General features: G+C 41.5%; 1 protein-coding gene across 3 annotated transcripts in view; it reads right to left on the minus strand.

The window, feature by feature from the left end:
* MSRA (methionine sulfoxide reductase A) overlaps positions 1 to 19,823 on the minus strand; it is a 1,098,176-nt gene that overhangs the window by 442,854 nt on the left and 635,499 nt on the right. For all 3 annotated transcript variants that reach the window (XM_029596156.1, XM_029596155.1, XM_029596157.1), the window contains one exon: positions 5,620 to 5,724. In XM_029596156.1, the coding sequence (XP_029452016.1) occupies positions 5,620 to 5,724 (105 nt within the window). The remainder of the gene's footprint in view (positions 1 to 5,619; positions 5,725 to 19,823) is intronic.

Consider the following 19,823-nt stretch of genomic DNA (forward strand, 5'->3'; position numbering starts at 1 on the left):
GGCTCCCTTCTTTGTCATGGCGGTAAGTGGTGCAGTCAAGGTAGAGTAGTTTTGGATTAATGTGCGATAATAGTTAGTGAAGCCGAGGAAGCGGCAGAGTGCTTTGAGTCCAGTGGGTTGAGGCCAGTCCTGTATACTTTTGGCCTTCTGTGGATCCATCTCAAAACCTCTGTTGGACACCACGTAGCCCAAAAGGGTATTAGACTCCTGATGGAAAGCGCATTTTTCAAGCTTAGCGTAAAGACGGTTCTCATGTAATCTTTGCAGGATTCTGGCAACGTCTGCCTGATGACTTTGTAAATCCTGGGAAAAAATTAGTATGTCGTCTAAATAAACAACCACACATTAGTAAAGCATATCTCGCAGAATCTCATTCATCATATTTTGGAATACGGCCGGGGCGTTACACAGGCCAAAAGGCATGACCATGTACTCGAAATGGCCATCGCGAGTATTAAAAGCCGTCTTCCACTCGTCTCCTTGACGAATGCGGACCAGGTTGTATGCCCCTTTTAGGTCTAGTTCTGTGAAAATCTTGGCTCCCTGGAGTCTGTCGAATAACTCTGAAATCAGAGGTAAAGGATAGCAGTCCTTTATAGTAATTTCATTAAGTCCTCTGTAGTCTATACAAGCATGAAGAGATCCATCCTTCTTGCCGCCAAAAAAGAATCCAGCTCCAGCTGGTGACTTAGAAGGCCGGATAAAACCTTTTTGCAAATTTTCTTGGATATAGGCAGACATGGCCTGCGTCTGTGAAAGAAAAAGTGGATAAACCCTTTCTCCCAGGGGCTCTGAATCAGGCTTTAAATTGATAGCACAATCAAAGGACCTGTGTGGTGGCAATACATCTGCTGCTTTTTTCAAAAACACATCTTTAAATGATGAGTATTGTGACGGCAAACCAGGGAGAGAAGTAGAGGTTGACATGCAGAGCATAGTTGTTACTTTCTTCAGGCATCGGTTGTGACAAGCTGCTCCCCATTGTGATAGTTCCAGGATGCCCCAGTCAAACTTGGGCATATGGTCTTGCAACCAGGGTAGGCCAAGCACTATTGGATGAATGGCTTTGTCGAGAACCAGAAATGAGATGGTCTCAGTATGAAGAGAACCTGGCCTGAGGCACACCAGCAGTTCCGTCATCAAGGTGGCCAAGGTGATAGTAGTATTCACAAGGCTGAACTAGCTGAGTCCTGAAGAAGGATGACAGGAATCTCCAGGCAGAAAGGCCCTCCGAGGAGCGGATAGCCAGAACATAACAAGGCTTCCGAGGAATGGGTACCTAAGGTGTTCTAGTTCAGAAAGCAGTTCAAGAAGTGAAGCAAAGCATCTCCAAATGAAGTGGAATAATCAGGAAGGAAGTCCTTGCTAACTCGGAAGCGTAGGCTGGCTGGGTTAAATACCTCAGGCGGGTGACATCATGCGGGGGAGGGGGAGAATGCCCCCGAGGTTCCCACCATGACATGGATAAGAGGCGGTCTGGCGCGCGTGTGCTCGAAATGATCCTTGACTCAAGAAGGCGGACAGAATCGCCCATGCCATCCCGGGGATGCCGAGGAAGGCGGCATTTGCAGGCTGAGGCCACCATGGCTTTGAGAATCGCTGTAGCAGGGAAAAGAGAGGTGAGCAGCAAAGGTCGCAGCCATCTGCGACCGACAGGCGCAACAGAAACTACACACATCAAGGAATGTGTAAAGAATTCAACCCATCACATCAGGCCCTGGAAGCTTACAATCCTGCGCCCCCCCCCCCCCCCCCCCCGCCACCACCACCACCACCTATAAAGGATCCAGCCTTGGGAAAAAGAACAAGTGTGAAAGAGCTAGCAGGTGATAGGTTCCAGCCTCAAAAACAATAAGTTTGTGTATCCATCTGTACAGGACAGGCACACTGGGGTAGGGTTACATGTATATAGAAAAAGCTGGTCTATTGTGAGGAGATCATGTGTGTCTTAGCCCTCTTTCTCCCTTTGTTGAAAATTTGGAAGAGAGACAGATGAATCTTCATTCTTCTTTTGGCATTATGAATCCTCTCCATGTCTGCACTGCCTGCTTCATGAAGGCTTCTGTTCCACATATTTTGGTTAATGCAGGTGTGCCTTGGGCTTCAAAAGGCTGGGAAACAGTTAGGTAGTATGTTATTCATTTACACTTGTAATTATGCTTCAACACAAAGCCTAGAAAGAGCGCTCTGTTATCTTAAGCCAAAAAACTACAACATTTGCATTTTCAAAATTCTAATCCTGACATAAGTAACTCAATCTTTCAACCTTCGAAAGTAGCAAAGATGAATTATATTTGGGTAATACTGACTTAATGTTTAGCATTGTGCCCTCTTTTTTTTTTATTATTTATTTATTGAATTTTCTCAAATTAAATACAAGAATAATCTTGAATGGAAAACAGGTATTGTTTTACAAAAACCAATAGCAGGAAACAAAAAAATATTGAACATTTTCCATATACACAATACCATTCAAAGTCCTCAATACTGGGGAGTTAACCAGACACAATCCAAGGAAAATTTTGTACAATACTAATAATAGAAAGGCTCAATGACTGATGCGGTGCAGTACATATAATATTTACGGAACGCTTTCCTGAGGGTCTACGGGTGGAGGTTCTACCTCAGAACCACTCTCAGGGGTTTTTTCTATTAAGAATTGTGACAACTGAGGAGGGTCAAAGAAAACATAGGAAATATTTTGATGTTTCACTAAACATTTGCAAGGGAATTTTAAAACAAAATGACCCCCTATCTGTTGTACCATAGACCTCATTAATCGAAACTGCTTGCGCCTCTTCTGTGTTGAACGAGATACGTCAGGAAAAATATTTATTTTAAATCGCAGAAAAGTTTCTAATCTATGCCTGAAAAACAATTTCAGTAACCAGTCCTGATCTGGCTCTAAGAACAGTGAGACTATAAGTGTAACAGGTATTGCAATGTCTGAATCCGATGTTTCAATTATTGCAGTCAAATCCATTGGTGGCTCTACTGCAGGCTGTAATGCTTCCATTCCTCCCCTTTGCTGATTTAAATCTCTTCTAGACGTTGGCAAATAAAATACCTTAGATGTTGGTGGGATAGCATTTTCAGGTATTTTCAGGATTTCAATTAAGTATCTCTTGAACATATCCCATGGGGAAACAAGAGGAACTTTGGGAAAGTTTATGATCGTCAAGTTCTTATTTCTAACATTGTTTTCTAGCATCTCCACTTTTAATGCTAAATTTGCATTGTCCTTAGCCAGTAGACATTGAGATTGTTGAATAGAGGTTGCTTGAACTTTAATAGTAGATATCTGTTGATTTAAATCCACTGTTGTATTTTCCAAAGATATTATTTTTTGTTCCATTTCATTACTTCTTTTGACTATCGGTGCCAGCTGTTTTGTTATGGAAGCACGAAACTCAGCTATTGCATCCCAAATAGAGATTAAAGATATCTCACCTGGTCTTTGGACAGAGGGCAGTTCTAGAATTGTTAGTTCAGTCCATATGGGCTCCTGATCGGTTCTGAGGTTTTCCTCTCCTCTCCCGTCTCTCAGTCTTCTCCTGGTTCCCTCTCCCAAGATGGCCGCCGAACTTGCGGGTTCTTCCCCCACCTTGCTTTCCCCCACTGAGAAAACCGATTGTACTGCTTGGGTCCTCGGAGTCTCCACAGCTATTGAGGTGGGTCTCTCATCCGCTGGGTTACCAGGAGGCGTTCTTTGCGCCGGGCTCAAGGGTGATATGGAGCCAAGGAGAGAGGGGAGCTCAAATTCCCCTCCCCCACTCTCCAGCGGCTGATTCCCCGGCAGAGGAGTACTGCGGGAGACATGGGCGTCCATGGGTCCCGTAAAAGACTGCCCGGGAGAGATTGCGGGGTAAGAAACAGTCCTTGGCTTTCTTTTTCGTCCCATAAAGTAATTTCTTAAAGTAAACGTTACCAGGATCGATCGATTTTACGAGCCTGGTAAGAGCAGCAAGAGCGAGCGTCCACGTCAACCACGCATCAGTCGGCCATCTTGGAACTGCATTGTGCCCTCTTGATCATCAGATCTAACTGGTGTAACTCACTCAAGTCCAGTGAATGGGAAGAAATAAACTACATAAGTGCAGGTATATGCAGCACACTCAGAAGATCACCTTCAAGTTCACTTTTATGTCACTGTCTTTGATACGAACAAAATGTAAAGTAGTTATAGAATTCATTGTGCTTCCTTATCTTATTACCTTAAAAAATAAACTTGCTGCAAGGAAAATTCTTGGATTTCTTTCATGTTAACCTTTTATAGTATACAGAAGTAATAAAGGCTAATATATAAAAATGAAAGCAGATACTAGAAAGTATTTTAAAGGAGAATTATTGTGAAAACTATTTTAAAGAGCCACAGTTAAAATACAAAATGTGCCATGCTGGATCAGATCAAAGTAGCATCGAGTCCAGCAACATGTCTCCAAGTTTCAACAGTGGCCAATCTGGGCCACAATTACCCAGCAGATCTCAAAAAATGACAGCTCTCTTTCTGACCCCTGAATTACAACTGTATTCCTGCTCTACTCTTGGTATCTTTCTCTGCTCAAGCTATTTGATTCCTGTAATGTTGGGGGCAGCGGGGGAAGAGATAGGCAGGGTCTTGTACACTGAAAGATTTTGGTTCTGTCCCCTACTCCCAGGCTTCCTAACATCTATAACGTCACTTTTTTGAAAGTGTGATATACAGATTTCACAGATAGGCAGCAACTCATTGATTCTATCACAGAATGGATCACTCTGACTATCCTGGCAACAATAGGGTCTATGAAGGCAGGAATTATCAATTAAGGGTAATAGTGAATATACTGTAGTTCAGGGTGGCCAACTCCAGTCCTTGAGAACCACAAACAGGCCTAGTTTTCAGGATTTCCACAATGAATATGCATGAGATATATTTGCATACAGTCACCATTGTATGCAAATCCATCTCACACATATTCATTATGAATATCCTGAAAACTAGGCCTGTTTGCAGCTCTTAAGGACCAGAGTTGGCTACCCCTGCTGTAGTTGATTTTCCAGTGAGATGCAAGATTGTCTTTGATAGCATGGAAGTATGTCATTTCAAATGAAGGTCACTTTCAAAGCCAGGTGAATCATGTGAAAATTCTTCCTGAATGCTACCAAATATTATTGCTGAGGTCAACAGTATTTTTTAACTTTTTTTCTCATTTTATGAACATAAAATCATTTGAAAATAACTATGAAAAATGTAATAAAGGAAATTTCAGAGAATAGGTCATAATACAGTATTGTAGAAACACTTGGAAGTTGTTAAGAAATGTGTTTTAATTTAGCAAACAAGAGAAGAGCATTTAGGGAAATTTGTCGTAATCGCACATGGTAGGAGTTTTCCATTGTCTCTGCTGACTCTCTGTGGGAATTTTCCCACCACAGACAGCTGTAAAAGGGGGAAAGGGAGGGGTATTCATTAGTTTTCATGCCCTCATTTTTCTCTCTTTCTCTGTCAATAAATGTCTGCAATCATATTCTTGAGCTCCTGTGTGATTTCAAGGTTCATCTCCTCCATGTAGCTCAAACACTAATTATCCCAGCTGTAATTAGTAAGATAATTAAATACTGGCCCAGTCATCACTCTACCTTGTGTCGGGTCATGATTCTCCCAAAAGACCTTGAGCATTTTCTCAAAGCTGATGTTTCCAGGCTGGTAGACTACCCGTACGACTTCCGCATGTCCAGTTTTACCTTAAAGGAGACAATAAAAATAAAACTGGCAACAATATCAATGGAAGGTTTCTACATAGCAAACAAAACACAAAGCAAACCAAAAATCTATCAGATATTTTTTTGTGTTTTTTCTCTAAATACTTTTGTTTTTTTAATTCTAACCATTTCTATTTGGATTCCTTTATATGATTACTGTAACCATAGCAATTCTGCAAAGGGATATTTCATAGAAGAATGCTGATCTATGTTAGCTTAATGTAATACACACTTCCATAATATTTAAACTGTAAAGAAACTGGTACTACAAACAATTTTCTCTCTTGTTGTGGTAATATATATATATATATATATATACACACACACACAAACATAGTAGATGACAGCATAACATGCCAATCCTCTTTAACATTGCTTAAACTTGAACCAGACCATTCGTGTTATGATTGGACCTCATGTCAATTTGGTGATGTGACTGCAGGCTATGATCAATGATTAACAAAACAAAAGTTAATTATACTACAAACGATTTACTGACTTTACAATCAAAACAATTCACTATAGGTGCTGCATAAACACTATCACATACATTACATATTTCAATGTATCTTGTAATGGGATCTAACTTGTTCCCTGTTAAAGAAATGAGGCATTGGTTTTCCTTACTAGGGGAAGGACCCAAGAAAAATGACAGACAAAAAAGGCATGTGCACATGCCTCCCCAGCCACTATGAATGCAGGATGCAGATTAAATACCCACAATGTTTTTGCAGCAAGTAGAAGTGTATGCGCTGTGTCACAGCACAAAGACTTTTAAACATGCAGAGGCTGAACACAGATTACTGTTATGCACATGTTTATGCCCAAGAGAAAAATATAAAGCAAGTGGACGAGCAGCCTAGTGGAATATAAATAGAAAATAAATAAAAAGCGATTAGAGCAGAAGTCAGGGTTCAAATCCCACTGCTGCTGTTTGTGACCTTGGGCAAGTCACTCTACCCGCCATTGTCTCAAGTTCAAATTTACAGGATCATTTCTGGGATGGTCTGGGAATATAATTTCTTTTGAAAAACTTTGTACAGGTTCTTCCCCAGTAACTTCTGGAGTCCAGAGAAGAGAGGAGGAAATCTCTGATTCTTCGGAGAACCCGGGGGAACCTGGTTCCAGGAACCAGGAGGATAAGGTTCAACATCGACTGGAACAGCGTGGAAGGAGAGGAGAAGGCCTCATGGAGGTAGGAACAGTGAATAATGACATATCCTTAGTCTGCTCCACCCCCGCTCTTGTCCCGTCTTTAGAAGAGATAAGAATTATATTGATTTCTATGCAGAAGTCTATAAATACGTTGACTGTTAAGGTTCAAGAAGCAATTACTAAGACACAGCTTGCAGATGAGAAACTGGCAAATATGGAAAAGCAGATGATTACAATGGAAGGGAAAGTAAAAGAATTTGAGGAAATTCAAATAAATCTGATAAAATCCGAAAAAATGTTTGAAAATAAAATGGAGATTCTGGAGAATCAAACGAAGAGAGCAAATCTAAGAATTTTTAATTTCCCTAAGACCAAATTGCTGTCGCCAATAGATTTATTCAAAAGTTACCTTTTAAATGTTTTGAAATATTCGGCAGAGGCAATTCCTGCGATATCAAGGTTATATTATTTGCCTCAGCGATTGTCTACGGGTGAAAGTAATATGCAACAGGAGAAACAAGAAGATGCAAATGCAAATTTAAATGTAACTGATTTTCTAGAGAAATCTTTTGAACTGGATATAACTTCAAGATCTACCCTGTTGGTACAGTTTTCATTCATAGTTGAAAGCGATAATGTTTTGAGACACTATTTCAGATTCCAGAAAGTAAAATTCTATGGACAGTTGATTCAAATTTTCCCGGACATTGCAAGAACAACGCAATTAAAAAGAAAGAAATTCATTGCAATGAGGGGAGAAGCAATAGATAGAGGAGTTAAATTTATATTATGATTTCCATGTAGGTGCATATTACTTTTTGGAGATACCAAATATGTGTTTAATGATCCTGATCAACTTCGTGCCTACTTAGATGCTGATTCACGTTCCTAAGTTAATCCATAAGGTTGGTTGGTAATATGTAATAGTCAGATGAAACCTTACAGTTTTCGGCATGGTTTGTGATTATCTGGATTTCTTTTTAAGTATCTGCTCTGTTTTCCTCTTGGTCTCCCACAATTTCCTATATTGAAGTTCAATGTAGAAATGCCCAGATGGAAGACATTTTTCTTTTATGGAAAATTGTTATCTTGTTTAATTGTATTTTGCTTTCTGACTGTGCATAATCACATTGTTTTATTTCTTGTAATAAATGTTTAAAATTCAATAAATTATAAATAAAAAAAAATAATTTACAGGATCATTTATGAAGCTGTGATATATCGTGCAAGTTGCAAAATATCGCAAGGCACATCCCTGCAATATTTTGCCCCCCTTGACACAATATCCTGGCGGTTGGGCCATACAGTTTTTTATTGTGAGATAAATGCACGACAAAAACTTGTGCAGCAAAGCAGGGTATACTTGTACAATGGTGGCCCAACTTGGCCAGAGTCGCCATCGTGTTAAAGAACCCGGGAACCTAAAATCACCCCACTCCAGAATATTACAAATTCCCTTCCACCAGGGTTCTTCTAAGACCCTGGCCCTCCCCCCCCCCCCCCTCTCCACTGCCTTTCGAGATGGTAGCAAGCCCCAAAAAAGAAAAAGGCCCAGAGCTTGGGGGAGCACTAGACCCCCACTATACACCAATGAGCCTTTGGAGAGGTAGAGAAGGCGGTGGGGCGGAGTGCCCCTCTAGATCCCAGGGTCATTTTGTTTTTGGTTGGAGAGGAGCTTGGGGAAATCACTAGATCCCAGGGATTTTGTCTTATTTTGACCAGGGGAACGAGATTAGGGAGGAGGTGGGATGGGGTAGAGGCTGCTGGCAGAAAGAATTGGAAGGTTAGGGTTTACCTTGGGGCAAGGGGTTAGGGTTTGGGAAGGGTAGCGGGGTGTCACCAAGCTGTTTCAAAGCTTTTTAATATTTTATTTTTTATTTTGGCGCCACCTCAGCAGGCAGTTGCAGGGTGTGTGAGGAGGTCTACCCAGACCCCCGGGGTTATTCATGCAGTTTGAGGGGAGTAAAGTTTTTTGGAGGTCTGTCTCCTTAACAGGCCTTCCAGGGAAATTGTGATACATGGTAGTATCCCAATGTCCACAAGAACAAATAACTACATCTCTCTGAAATGTGATGAAATAATGTGGCTGAATTTTTTCTGTCAGCCGGGTTATTTTATTTGCATGGCATTGATTATGGATGAGCTGCTTTGCATGCATTAGGAAAGTTTATGCCTGCAAATGCATGCAAAGCAGGTCATTTCAATATATTTATATTATTTTACCTGCTGTCTTATATGATATTGATATTAGTTTTAACTAGTTTTACTTTGTTAGCTATATTCTACATTTTGATTTGTACATCATGCTGTTTTACAAATGTAACAAGATGTGATTTATTTATTTTATTTATTTAACTTCTTTTACTATACCGACACTCAAGACCAGGTCTTATCGTACCGGTTTACATTAAAACATGGGGAAACCAATTAACGTATAAGTAGAAATGAGAAGTTACATTAAAACAGGGAGAGTAATAACATGGATGTCGGAAGATAGGACAGAATTAAACAATAACAGAAATAACAGAAATAAATATAAATAATAAATTTATATTTATTATTTCTTGATTCATCAAGAAATAATAAATATAAATATAATAAACAAACATCTTTGATGATATTACGTACTATGGCAATATAGTGCAATAAACGGGATTTAACATGCATTAAATTTGTTTATTACATTTTATAAATAACACGGCTTAGTAAATGTACCTGTAAGATTGTAAGCCCTTTGGGGATAGGCATATGCCTACAGTACCTGAATCTAATCCACTTTAAGTACCTGATAAAGTGGAATATAAATTAAATACATAAAACACATTTTAACTGAAATTATCTTTAATTAAGATTCCTAAGGGACACTTCTGCATAGGATATCAAGAGGAGATCCTAAGCAAACTACTGCCACTTGGCAATAGTAATCATAACATAATCAAATTTAACCATAATATTGCAGGGAGATCATTAATGAAAATTATTACAGTAACATTTAACTTTAAAAAGGGAGACAATGATAAAATGAGGAAATCAGAAAAAACATAAAGATGCAGTTACAAAGGATAATTGGCATGGAGCACGGATGCTGTTTAAAAACATTATCTTAGAAGCCCAGACTAGATGTATTCCATGCATTAAGAAAGGTAGAATGAAGATAAAATGACTATCAGTATGATTAAATGAGGTAAAAGATGCTATTAAAGCCAAAAGGACATTTTTCAAAAACTGGAATGTGGATCCAAATGAAAATAATGTAGAAAAGAGTATAAGATCTGGCAACTTCGATGTAAAATATTAGTAAGGCAGGCCAAAAGAGAATTTGAAAATAAGGTTGCAAAAACTCAAAATAAAATGTTTTTAAGTATATTCAAAGCAAGAAGCCTGGGAGGGTGTAGGAGCACTGGGTGATCAAGGGGTAAAAAGGGGCACTCAGGGAAGACATTGGGCCTCATTTTCTAAAGTATCGCAAGCCTGCGATACTTTAGAAGATGAGGGGCCGAAATGGGGGGAGGGCCTGCGCTAGCCGGCAGCGATAGCAGCGTCGCAGTGCGATCGCTGCTGGTTTCGCACCCAAGAGCGCCACCATAGGAGATGTAGCTATTGGGAGCGAAAGCTGCCGCGAAAAGGCACTTACCTTTTCGCTGTCCGCAGCGTTGGCACAGAGTCAGCCCCAGTGATGCCCCGGCTCCTCTTCTTCCGGGGCCGACTCCGCCCCGACTCCACCCCCATCCTGGTATCACAAGTGATAAGGGACTTTTCACATACAAAAGGTCCCTTATCGCGTGCGAGCGGCGTGGAAAATGAGGCCCATTGTGTGTTTATTGAGAATGGGATTGGTGGTTGTTTGTCTTCTAGTTTGTTAGATATCTTGCCATATAGTGAGTAAGTGCCAGAAAGTTACAAAAAGAATACGTATCCTTTTTGCTATTAACACTGATATCATGTGTAAATCTAGCAATGCTCCTACTGACCAGGTTTCTGATAGTGTGTCTGGCTAGATCAGTCATGAAAAATGTAATGCTCTAGCAGAATTACTGAGCCAAATAGAAACAGCTGATCTGGAAGAAATTATAATGCTGGGACAGGGCTCCAACCTGAGCACTGAAATAGTTACCTGCCTCTTACAGCAAAGATTGGGAAATGTCAGAAACTGTTTGCAGACATGTCTTATGTTTTTATCTGTCTGCCATCAGCATTTTGATTATCGGTATACACTTCAGAAGGATATAACTGATTTGCCACATCAAATTGAGGAATTGGTGTGTGCCCAAATCCCAGAGCAGGAATCAGCTCCAGATTCCATAATCAAAGCTCAGAGTCCATCTGCATTCACAGTCAAGACCCATAGTCATACAGAAATTCAGAATCTGGTCACAAAGGGACAAGAAAATTCCTCTAATAAGGATATTAATAATTCAGTTGCTGCAGAGGCAATTACCAGTTTTGAAGCTTTAGAACCTGAAAGGACACAGGGAGTTGAGGGTTAACAGAGTTTATGGAGAAGGCAGAAGGAGAGAGAAAGGGGGGTGATTAGTGCATGGAGAAAACTGAAAATGTCTCCCATACATAAATACAAACAAATGGAGGAGAAAACTCATTTAAAAGAATAGTTTTTTTCTGTTTAAAAGTTATAAACAGACTGTCAGAGAATTAAGAATGTGGAGAAGTTAGTTGATTTTTACAGTAAATGAATGGGATTTAGTAAATTTCCTATGTACTTTTAGCTCCATCTCGACCAAAGTGAGATCTGCAACTTGTCAAAGTGACAGAGAGGATATATGCCCCACTAATGGCTATCATTGAATTCATGCAGAAACTTACTGACTACTGCCCTATAGAAATAATGTTTGGTTTCTTTAAATGCTGGGTAACTACTTGGATGTAAGCCGGATCAGAACTGCCCCAAGGATTGTTAATGTCCTGATCAGGAAATAGAGAAAGAGAACAGATAGTCTTGTCCATTTTTTCCTGAATATAATGTATGTTTTGTTTACCCTCTCTTTTTCCATTTCTGAATCTTGCAAATGTGCCTATTAGTCTGTATGTCTGGTAAAGAAATGAATCTATCACTGAGATCCTGCTACAAGAAATGGAAGACAAGATTGAAAGTGCTGGGCCCGATCAATTACAGTGACTTCTCCCATCAAACTGGAACATCTGTCACACATCACTAATTATGTTCATAAGTTTCTTTTTATTTTTATCCCGGTTTATATGCAATATAATATTATAGATACTGTTTTATTTAGTGAAGGAACTTGAACATTATAGAAAGATGCAAAATGTGAAAATGCTTATGTAAAGAGAGTTTTGTAGCTGAAAGTTTTCCTAAGAAAGTGATGGAGAGAGAGCCTTTGTAAGTTTAAGTTGCCTTAGCTATTTGGATGGGAGGTGGAGGAATAATTAGTCTGATAATAGTTATGTTGAGAAAAGGTTTAGAACATGTGTTTAGAATATTGAATAGATATGGGACAGTACTGTGTACAAAGAAACAGTGTTAAAGTTTGGATTTCTTACCCTGCCTTTTCTCCCTCATTACACTAAGCAGGAGTCACTGCTGAAAGACATTGGGATATTGTGTGGGTTTCCCTGTCTGTTTGTCATCAGAATGAATCTGTTTATCCACAAGCCCTGAAAAAAGCACACACACACACAAGAGACCATCTAAGCTGTACATTTTCAAGTAAATTTTAAAAACCCTATATGCACAAAAATTGGGAGAAATGTGTGTGGCCGGGCCGAGTGCATTTTAAAAACAGCTCAGCCACGCTTGTATCTCCTGGTACGTGCAGAAGTGCAGAGTTCTTCAAAAGGGGTAGGCTGGGGGAAGGATAGGGACAGCGCCATTTTGTGCTGTCCCAGGAAAGCGTGCACCGGCAGCGAGCCAGAGTACACAATTTACTTCAGCTGCTGAGCAAAAGTATAAAAACAAAAAAAATTTGATTAGATAGGGTGGGTTTAGGGGTCGAGGAGGAGAGGAGAGGAGAGGGGAAAAGGTAGGAAGGTTAGTTAGGGGGATAAGGAAGTTCCCACCCAGTCCGCTCCTTAATTGGAGCGGACTGGGAAGGAAATGGGAATGGTTGGATCATGTTGGCATGTTCTTTTTTTTTAATCCCCCCTTGCACACGTGAGATACCATCCACCCACACAGACGCATGGCGATATAAAAATCGGATGCACATGTGCGTGGGGGAATCATATTTTATAACATGCACACAGCCCACTGGGAACCATGCACATATGGATGCACGTGCTGTTGCGCTGGAGGTGGACCCTTGGCCTGGTGCAGGATTGGTACGGCCCCCTGAGGGTTCCCAGAGGGTGCCTGCCGCCAGGAGGCGGAGCACACGAGGAAATAGAGGCTAGCTAGAGCTTCACCAATAACAGTCTAGGGTTTCTGCGGGTTGAGCCTTTGGGTGCCCGGACCGCCTGGGCTTAGGTGGGCCTCGGAGGATCTCCCAGAGAAGTAGCAGAGAGGTGTGCCCACCAAGAGCAAGGGTGCGCAGCTACTGGAGAACAGTTGAGCTAGACCGGAACAGAGGTTACCGGAGACCACTGGAACGGAGCAGGAACTGAAGGTCCTCTGGTGAGGATAGGCAGGGCCTAGTGGTCTAGCTGATAGAAGGCCGCAAGTGACGTCAGAGCAGGCAGGCCTGGTGGCCACGGGAGTAGCAAAGAGAGTATCTGTGTGGAGCACAAGGGTCAAAGCCAGGGTATCCGTCCAAGAGTGGTCGGCCAAAGCAAAGGTCAGTCCAGGTATCAGACCGAGCGTGGTCAGTAGCAAGCAGAGGTTGGTTCCAGGCAGCAGTCCAAATGTGGTCAGAGGCAGGCAGATGTCAGTTCCAGGCAGCGATCCAAGCGTGGTCAGAGGCAGGCAGAGGTCAGTTCCAGGCAGTGGTCCAAACGTGGTCAGAGCAGGCAGAGATCATGAGTCAGTCCAAGCATAGTCAGAGGCAAGCCGAGGTCAGTACCGAGTATCAGTCCGAAGGGTACTACCTGGGAAGCAGAACAGGAACAGGAATGGATGCTGGTGCACAGAAGGACCACGGGAACACAGGAACGCAGGAGCACTGGAAGACACAGGAACACAGGAACGCAGGAACACAGGAACAAGTATTGGAATGGGAACGTAGGAATACTGGAACAGGCAAGGAACAAGGAATGCAGGAACACAGGACGGCAACTAGCTTCTCAAAGATGAGACGACTTGTTTGCCAAGGCAAAGAACTGGAGCCTGAGCCCTGCCTTTTATACAGGGCTCAGGTGATGTCATTGCCGTGCGCTGCAGAGGAGCTTCCCGTGCTTGGCCCTTTAAATGGCCGGGAATTCCGTGCACGCGCGTTTAGGGGCAGACCCGACGCCAGCGAAAACACCGAGCCCTGGAGTGAGGAGGCGTGTGAGGTCGAGGGCCTAGAAGGCCCGCGAGAGGCTGTGGGATGCCACAGATACCGTGAACTGGCGGCGGCTGCAAGGGAGGATGGGCCAAGCCCTGCGGAGGAAAGCCTGAGGTGAGCGGGGCCGGCCGTGGCACTAGCGTGGCCGGGATGCACAACACATGCGTCTTTGAAAATTTACCCTTTTGTGTTTATCTCTACTTTCTTGGGACTATAATTATGGTTGCATTCTATACAAAAGACTGGTTTGTTTGCTTTAACTTTTTTTGATATTGCATTTTTCATGCTTAGTATTAGAATCATTCACAAATATCACATGTGATGATAATTATGGTACCACACATATATGTAGTAAGTGTGAAATAGAAATCCCTCAGAATTTATCCCTTATGATATTACTGGCCTTTCTTAATATTTCTAGTTACATTGCTTCATATTCGGTATATCATAGAAAGCACCTATACCATTAGCCATAATGGCTAACTATACACATAAAAACATAAGATGTCAAACTGGGTCAGACTAAGTGTCCTTCAAAGTCCAGTATCCTGTGTCTCCAACAATGGCCAGTCCAAGTCATAAGTACCTGGTAAGTACCCAAACATTAAATAGATCCCAAATTACTAAAGCCGGCAACAAGCAGTGGCTATTCCCTATTGAGTAATAGCAGTTTATGGATTTCTCCTCCAGGAACTTATCCAAACCTTTTTTAAACTCAGCTACATTAGTTGCCTTAACCACATTCTCTGGCAATGAAATCCAGAGCTTGATTTTATGTTGACTGAAAAAGAATTTTCTCTAATTGTTTTTATATGTGCTACTTGCTAACTTCAAGGAATACTCCCTAGTGCTTGTATTATCCGAAAGAGAAAATAACACATAGTAATACTAATCCTAGATTCTTTGCTCTGCACCCACAAACTGGACCTATAAGCTGCAACTGCTAATATTTTTGCTAGTGCCATGTAATATCATAACGAGAAATTCCAGCGGTACCATGTAGTCACTGAAGTAACTTCAGTATCAGTGAATCATACTAAACTACATCCCATAATAATGCCTCGTGTTTCCATTTGTGGGAAGAGTGGTTTACTGTTAAGACATTTTTAGGATTAAGTTCTTAGGTTTTCATTTGATTTGGATCATGCATTGTGTAATTTAGTCCCTTATATGAGAGAAATACCATCATACAGTTATCATATAGTTTTATGCTTAAATTACTGAGAAACATACTACCATTTGACTAAGAGAAATGACAGCTACTTTACAGGATCACGGATTGGCCCTAGATTTACTGTTAATGACACAAGAAGGCCTATGTCATACTCTCCAAACCACCTATGGTCATTAGTGTTGTGTAGAAATTACTGATCTTATCCCTATAATTCTTAATATAATCAAGCATTTAAAGACAAATATAATCTGCCTCCTGACTAGTTAGTTGCACCAGAGTGGCAAAAGTTTTTTTTCATCTTTATGGGAACAGATTATATGATGAGGAATGAAAGTACTGATCTATTTCCTCATAGGATTTGCATGTTACATTACAGTGGCCTTTATTATTGTGTGTTCAAAAGTATTATTACAAATTATCATTGTTTGTTTCATGCCCATTACCATATATGGAGTACCACTTAGATTAATAACTGAGAACTCATATGTAGGAGCGGGTGTATATTCTACAGTGCGTAAATCAGCATAAAGAATTGTCACATAATGGGAACCACTATGGCCCTGAGCTTGGCCAATTTGTATATGGCCAAGTTTGAAAATTGTTATTTGTATGACTCTTCAATTTGTTAACGTGGCTCTCTGGTTGACTCTCCTCAATTTGTTAACGTGGCTCTCTGGATTTGTTACATTGACGACATTTCTTTGGACATCAATGTTGTTCAGTTACTATCTTTTTTATCTTGGATAAACTCTCTTGATACCAATTTGGAGTTTTCCTTAACGTATCGTTTCCAGTCAATTAATTATTTGGATGTTACTATTTTTAAGAGTGGATCTTCGCTTAGCACTACCATTTTTCGAAAAGCTAGCAACAGGAATACTTTATTGCAATTTTCTAGTTTTCATCCATATCCCAGTGGGTCAATTCTTAAGGAATAAGTTCAATTGACAAAGGTCATTCATTCCTTCTGATCCTGTTGGACCTTTCAGCTGCATTCGACACGGTCAACCACACCAGCCTCATAAAACAACTATCAGCCATTGGAATCTCAGGGTCCGCCCTAGCCTGGTTCAAAAGTTTCCTTAACAACAGAGGTTACAAAGTGAAAATACACAATAAGGAATCCACCCGTTTTCATGCCCCCATAGGAGTACCACAGGGATCCTCTTTATCACCTACCTTATTCAATATTTACTTACGCCCACTGTGCCTACTTCTAACGGATCTAAATCTCAAACACCTTATCTATGCAGACGATGTGCAGATAGTAATTCCCATTAAAGAATCACTAGTCAAAACACTGGAATACTGGAATACGTGCCAATCAAAAATCAATGATCTTCTCTCCAGCCTGAACCTCATACTAAACACCTCCAAAACAGAACTTATTCTCATTACTCCTGAAAACAACAATCAACATACCTTCACACCAAACATCCCCCTATCTTCTCAAGTCAGGGACCTAGGAGCCATTATTGACAACAATTTGAACCTAAAAGCTTATATAAACCGGACCACCAAGGACTGCTTCTATAAACTACAAGTATTAAAAAGAATTAAACATCTCTTCCACTTCCAAGATTTCAGAACCATACTTCAAGCAATAATCTTTGCTAAATTAGACTATTGCAACGCCATACTTCTGGGCCTTCCATCTTCATACACCAAACCGCTACAGATGGTTCAGAACACAGCGGCTAGAATCCTCACAAACTCCAAAAGAAGAGACCATATCTCACCCATCTTAAAAAATCTTCATTGGCTCCCCATCCAGGCCAGAATCCTCTACAAATCTATTACAATCATATACAAGTCAATCCACCACCTTTCATCCCTGGACCTTCAATACCCACTCAGCCTTCATACCTCTCAAAGACCAATCAGAGAAGCACACCGAGGATCCCTCCAGGTTCCGAACACAAAATCAACCCGTCACACAACGGCAAGAGACCGGGCACTCTCGACAGCTGGACCCGCACTTTGGAACTCAATTCCTACTAATCTCCGCCTAGAACCTTGCCTTCCAACCTTTCGCAAGAGACTAAAGACTTGGCTTTTTAAACAAGCCTTCCCGGACAGCTCATAACCCCCTCCAGTTCATATAACAATGTCTCTAGATAGTACTGTAAATAATTATTAAATTTATTTATATTCCCCTTACAGTTCCTGTTACACCCCACTCTCCCCCTTTCTGCTCATTCCATGTTATTTACCCCTGTTTTTTGTAACTGCTTCCCCCCTTGCACAAGTTTAGTTATACTGTTCATTGCACCCCTTGTTCTATGTGAACCGGCATGATGTGACTTGTTCATGAATGCCGGTATATAAAAAAGCTAAATAAAATAAAAAATTGTTCATCCCTACATGAATTTCTACATCATTCTGATTCCCTGTCCAGATGACTTTTACAATGAGGATACCCATACAAGATTAAAAAACAGGCTTTTAAAAGAGCGTTTCATGCCGATGAGAGTCGAGATAAAAACCTGGTATGTGTATTAAAATATACATCCATGGCTCCTCTAATAGCTTCAGTGATCCACAAATACTGGTCTCTTTTACAGCTTCACCCTAATTTTGCTGATAAGCCTCTCATAGCCTATAAACGTAGCAGAAATATACGCAACCACGTAACTTGTTCTTGGTTTTCGGATGTGGATACATTGAATGCAAATAGAAATTCAAAACCTAAGTGACATTGGCCCTGTGGCAATTGTTCCATGTGTAGACAATCTATCATGGGCCTGACATGGTTAGATGCCTCCACAGGAGAAAACTGTAATGCACAATATTATTCTAATTGTATGTCATCTAATGTCATCTACCTAATCATTTGTCCCTGTGGGAAAAAGTATGTAGGTAGGCCTTCATGTCCCGTCTGCAAATGCATGATTGAACATCGAAGCTATATCACCACTCAAAAGCTACAAGCACCTATGGTACAACATTGTGTGGAATGTTTCCATCAGTTTTCTGACTTAAAGTGGCGTTTAATTGAGTGGTCAGTACTATATGAGGAGATGATCTTGCTTTTTAGCTCAATTATAGGAAACAATACTGGATATTTCATCTTCATTCTCTATATCCTAATGGCCTCAAGGAACAGATTAACTGGTATTTGCTGTTGTAAGTGTTGCAACCATCCCTTCCCGATGGCAGCACTCCTCCTACCTCTCTCCTTTTGCTCCTCCTCTAGCTGTTAATGGATGCCTGGCTGACGCGGCATCTGTCTGCCGTCCTCTCCGGCGTCCCCGGACCGGCTTTGGCACTGCCTCCCGCCATGCTCCATCTGTACCTTAGGGCGCGCGCGCCGCACGGCCCTCGCTCTTATTTCCTACTAGGTGCGAACCTCAGGGGCGTCCCCCTGTGATGACGTCACGTTGCCCAGATATTTAAAGCCTACACTGTTTGCTAGCCTTTGAGTTAGCAAGGGGGGGAATCTTACGGATGGGATTCGCTCTCCGTATCCAGCTACTCTGCCTCCAATCTTCATTGGACTCTTAACGCTAATGGGGTACCCGCTCCTCGGGGGCCTCACTTGCTTTTCAGGTCGCTATCAGGAAACCGGTACTCGCTCCTCGAGGGCTCATGTTCCCTGACTCGCTGCCTGCTCCTACCTTCTCTTCTGCCTGGAAGGATTCGCTATCTTCACTCCAGTGAGTACTACCATCTCCACCTCAGAGCTTTCCCTGGAACCAAGTACTCGCTCCTCGAGGGCTTGCCTCCGTTCTAGCCCTGGTGTCATCTCCTACGTGGAACCGCTGTGTGAGTACATCTCCTTCAAGCCTCTCAGCTCTCAGGGATCAGGTACTCGCTCCTCGAGGGCCTGCTCTTCCTATCCTGAGATTCTCCATACTGGGGCTTGTTCATATTCCACTGTACTCATTATTCTCAGTTCTTTCCACTACAGCACTACTACCGGAGGAGTTGCTGTTCCAGTGCCTGAAGGATACTAGCCCAGCCAGGCTACTTCAACTACTCATCACTGAACATCTGGTGGCTACACAACATTGTTTAAATAAAGATCAATCTCTGTGTTTGTGTGTCCTCAGCTGAGCCTGACCTGTGGCCCCTCACGGGACTGCCCCCCATGGGCGTGGTCAGCTGCCACAGTGTCCAAGGGTTCACCGAAACCTCACTAATTATAACAGTAAGTTCTGATATATTTCTGATGTCATTGCATGGTGGCTGATTGACAGCGACGGGGCTTTAAATTGATTGGTAGTACAATGAGACTGAATTAGATCATATTTCTGGTTTGACGCCATGATGTACATTTCATTATACAGTGGCAGAAGACAATGTGATTGTTGTTTTCATGTTATAAATAACGTTTGGTACAATTTTATTTTTAGACC

This window comes from Rhinatrema bivittatum, chromosome 3 (assembly GCF_901001135.1).
Source record: "Rhinatrema bivittatum chromosome 3, aRhiBiv1.1, whole genome shotgun sequence".
In the NCBI taxonomy this organism is placed as follows: Eukaryota; Metazoa; Chordata; class Amphibia; order Gymnophiona; family Rhinatrematidae; genus Rhinatrema; species Rhinatrema bivittatum.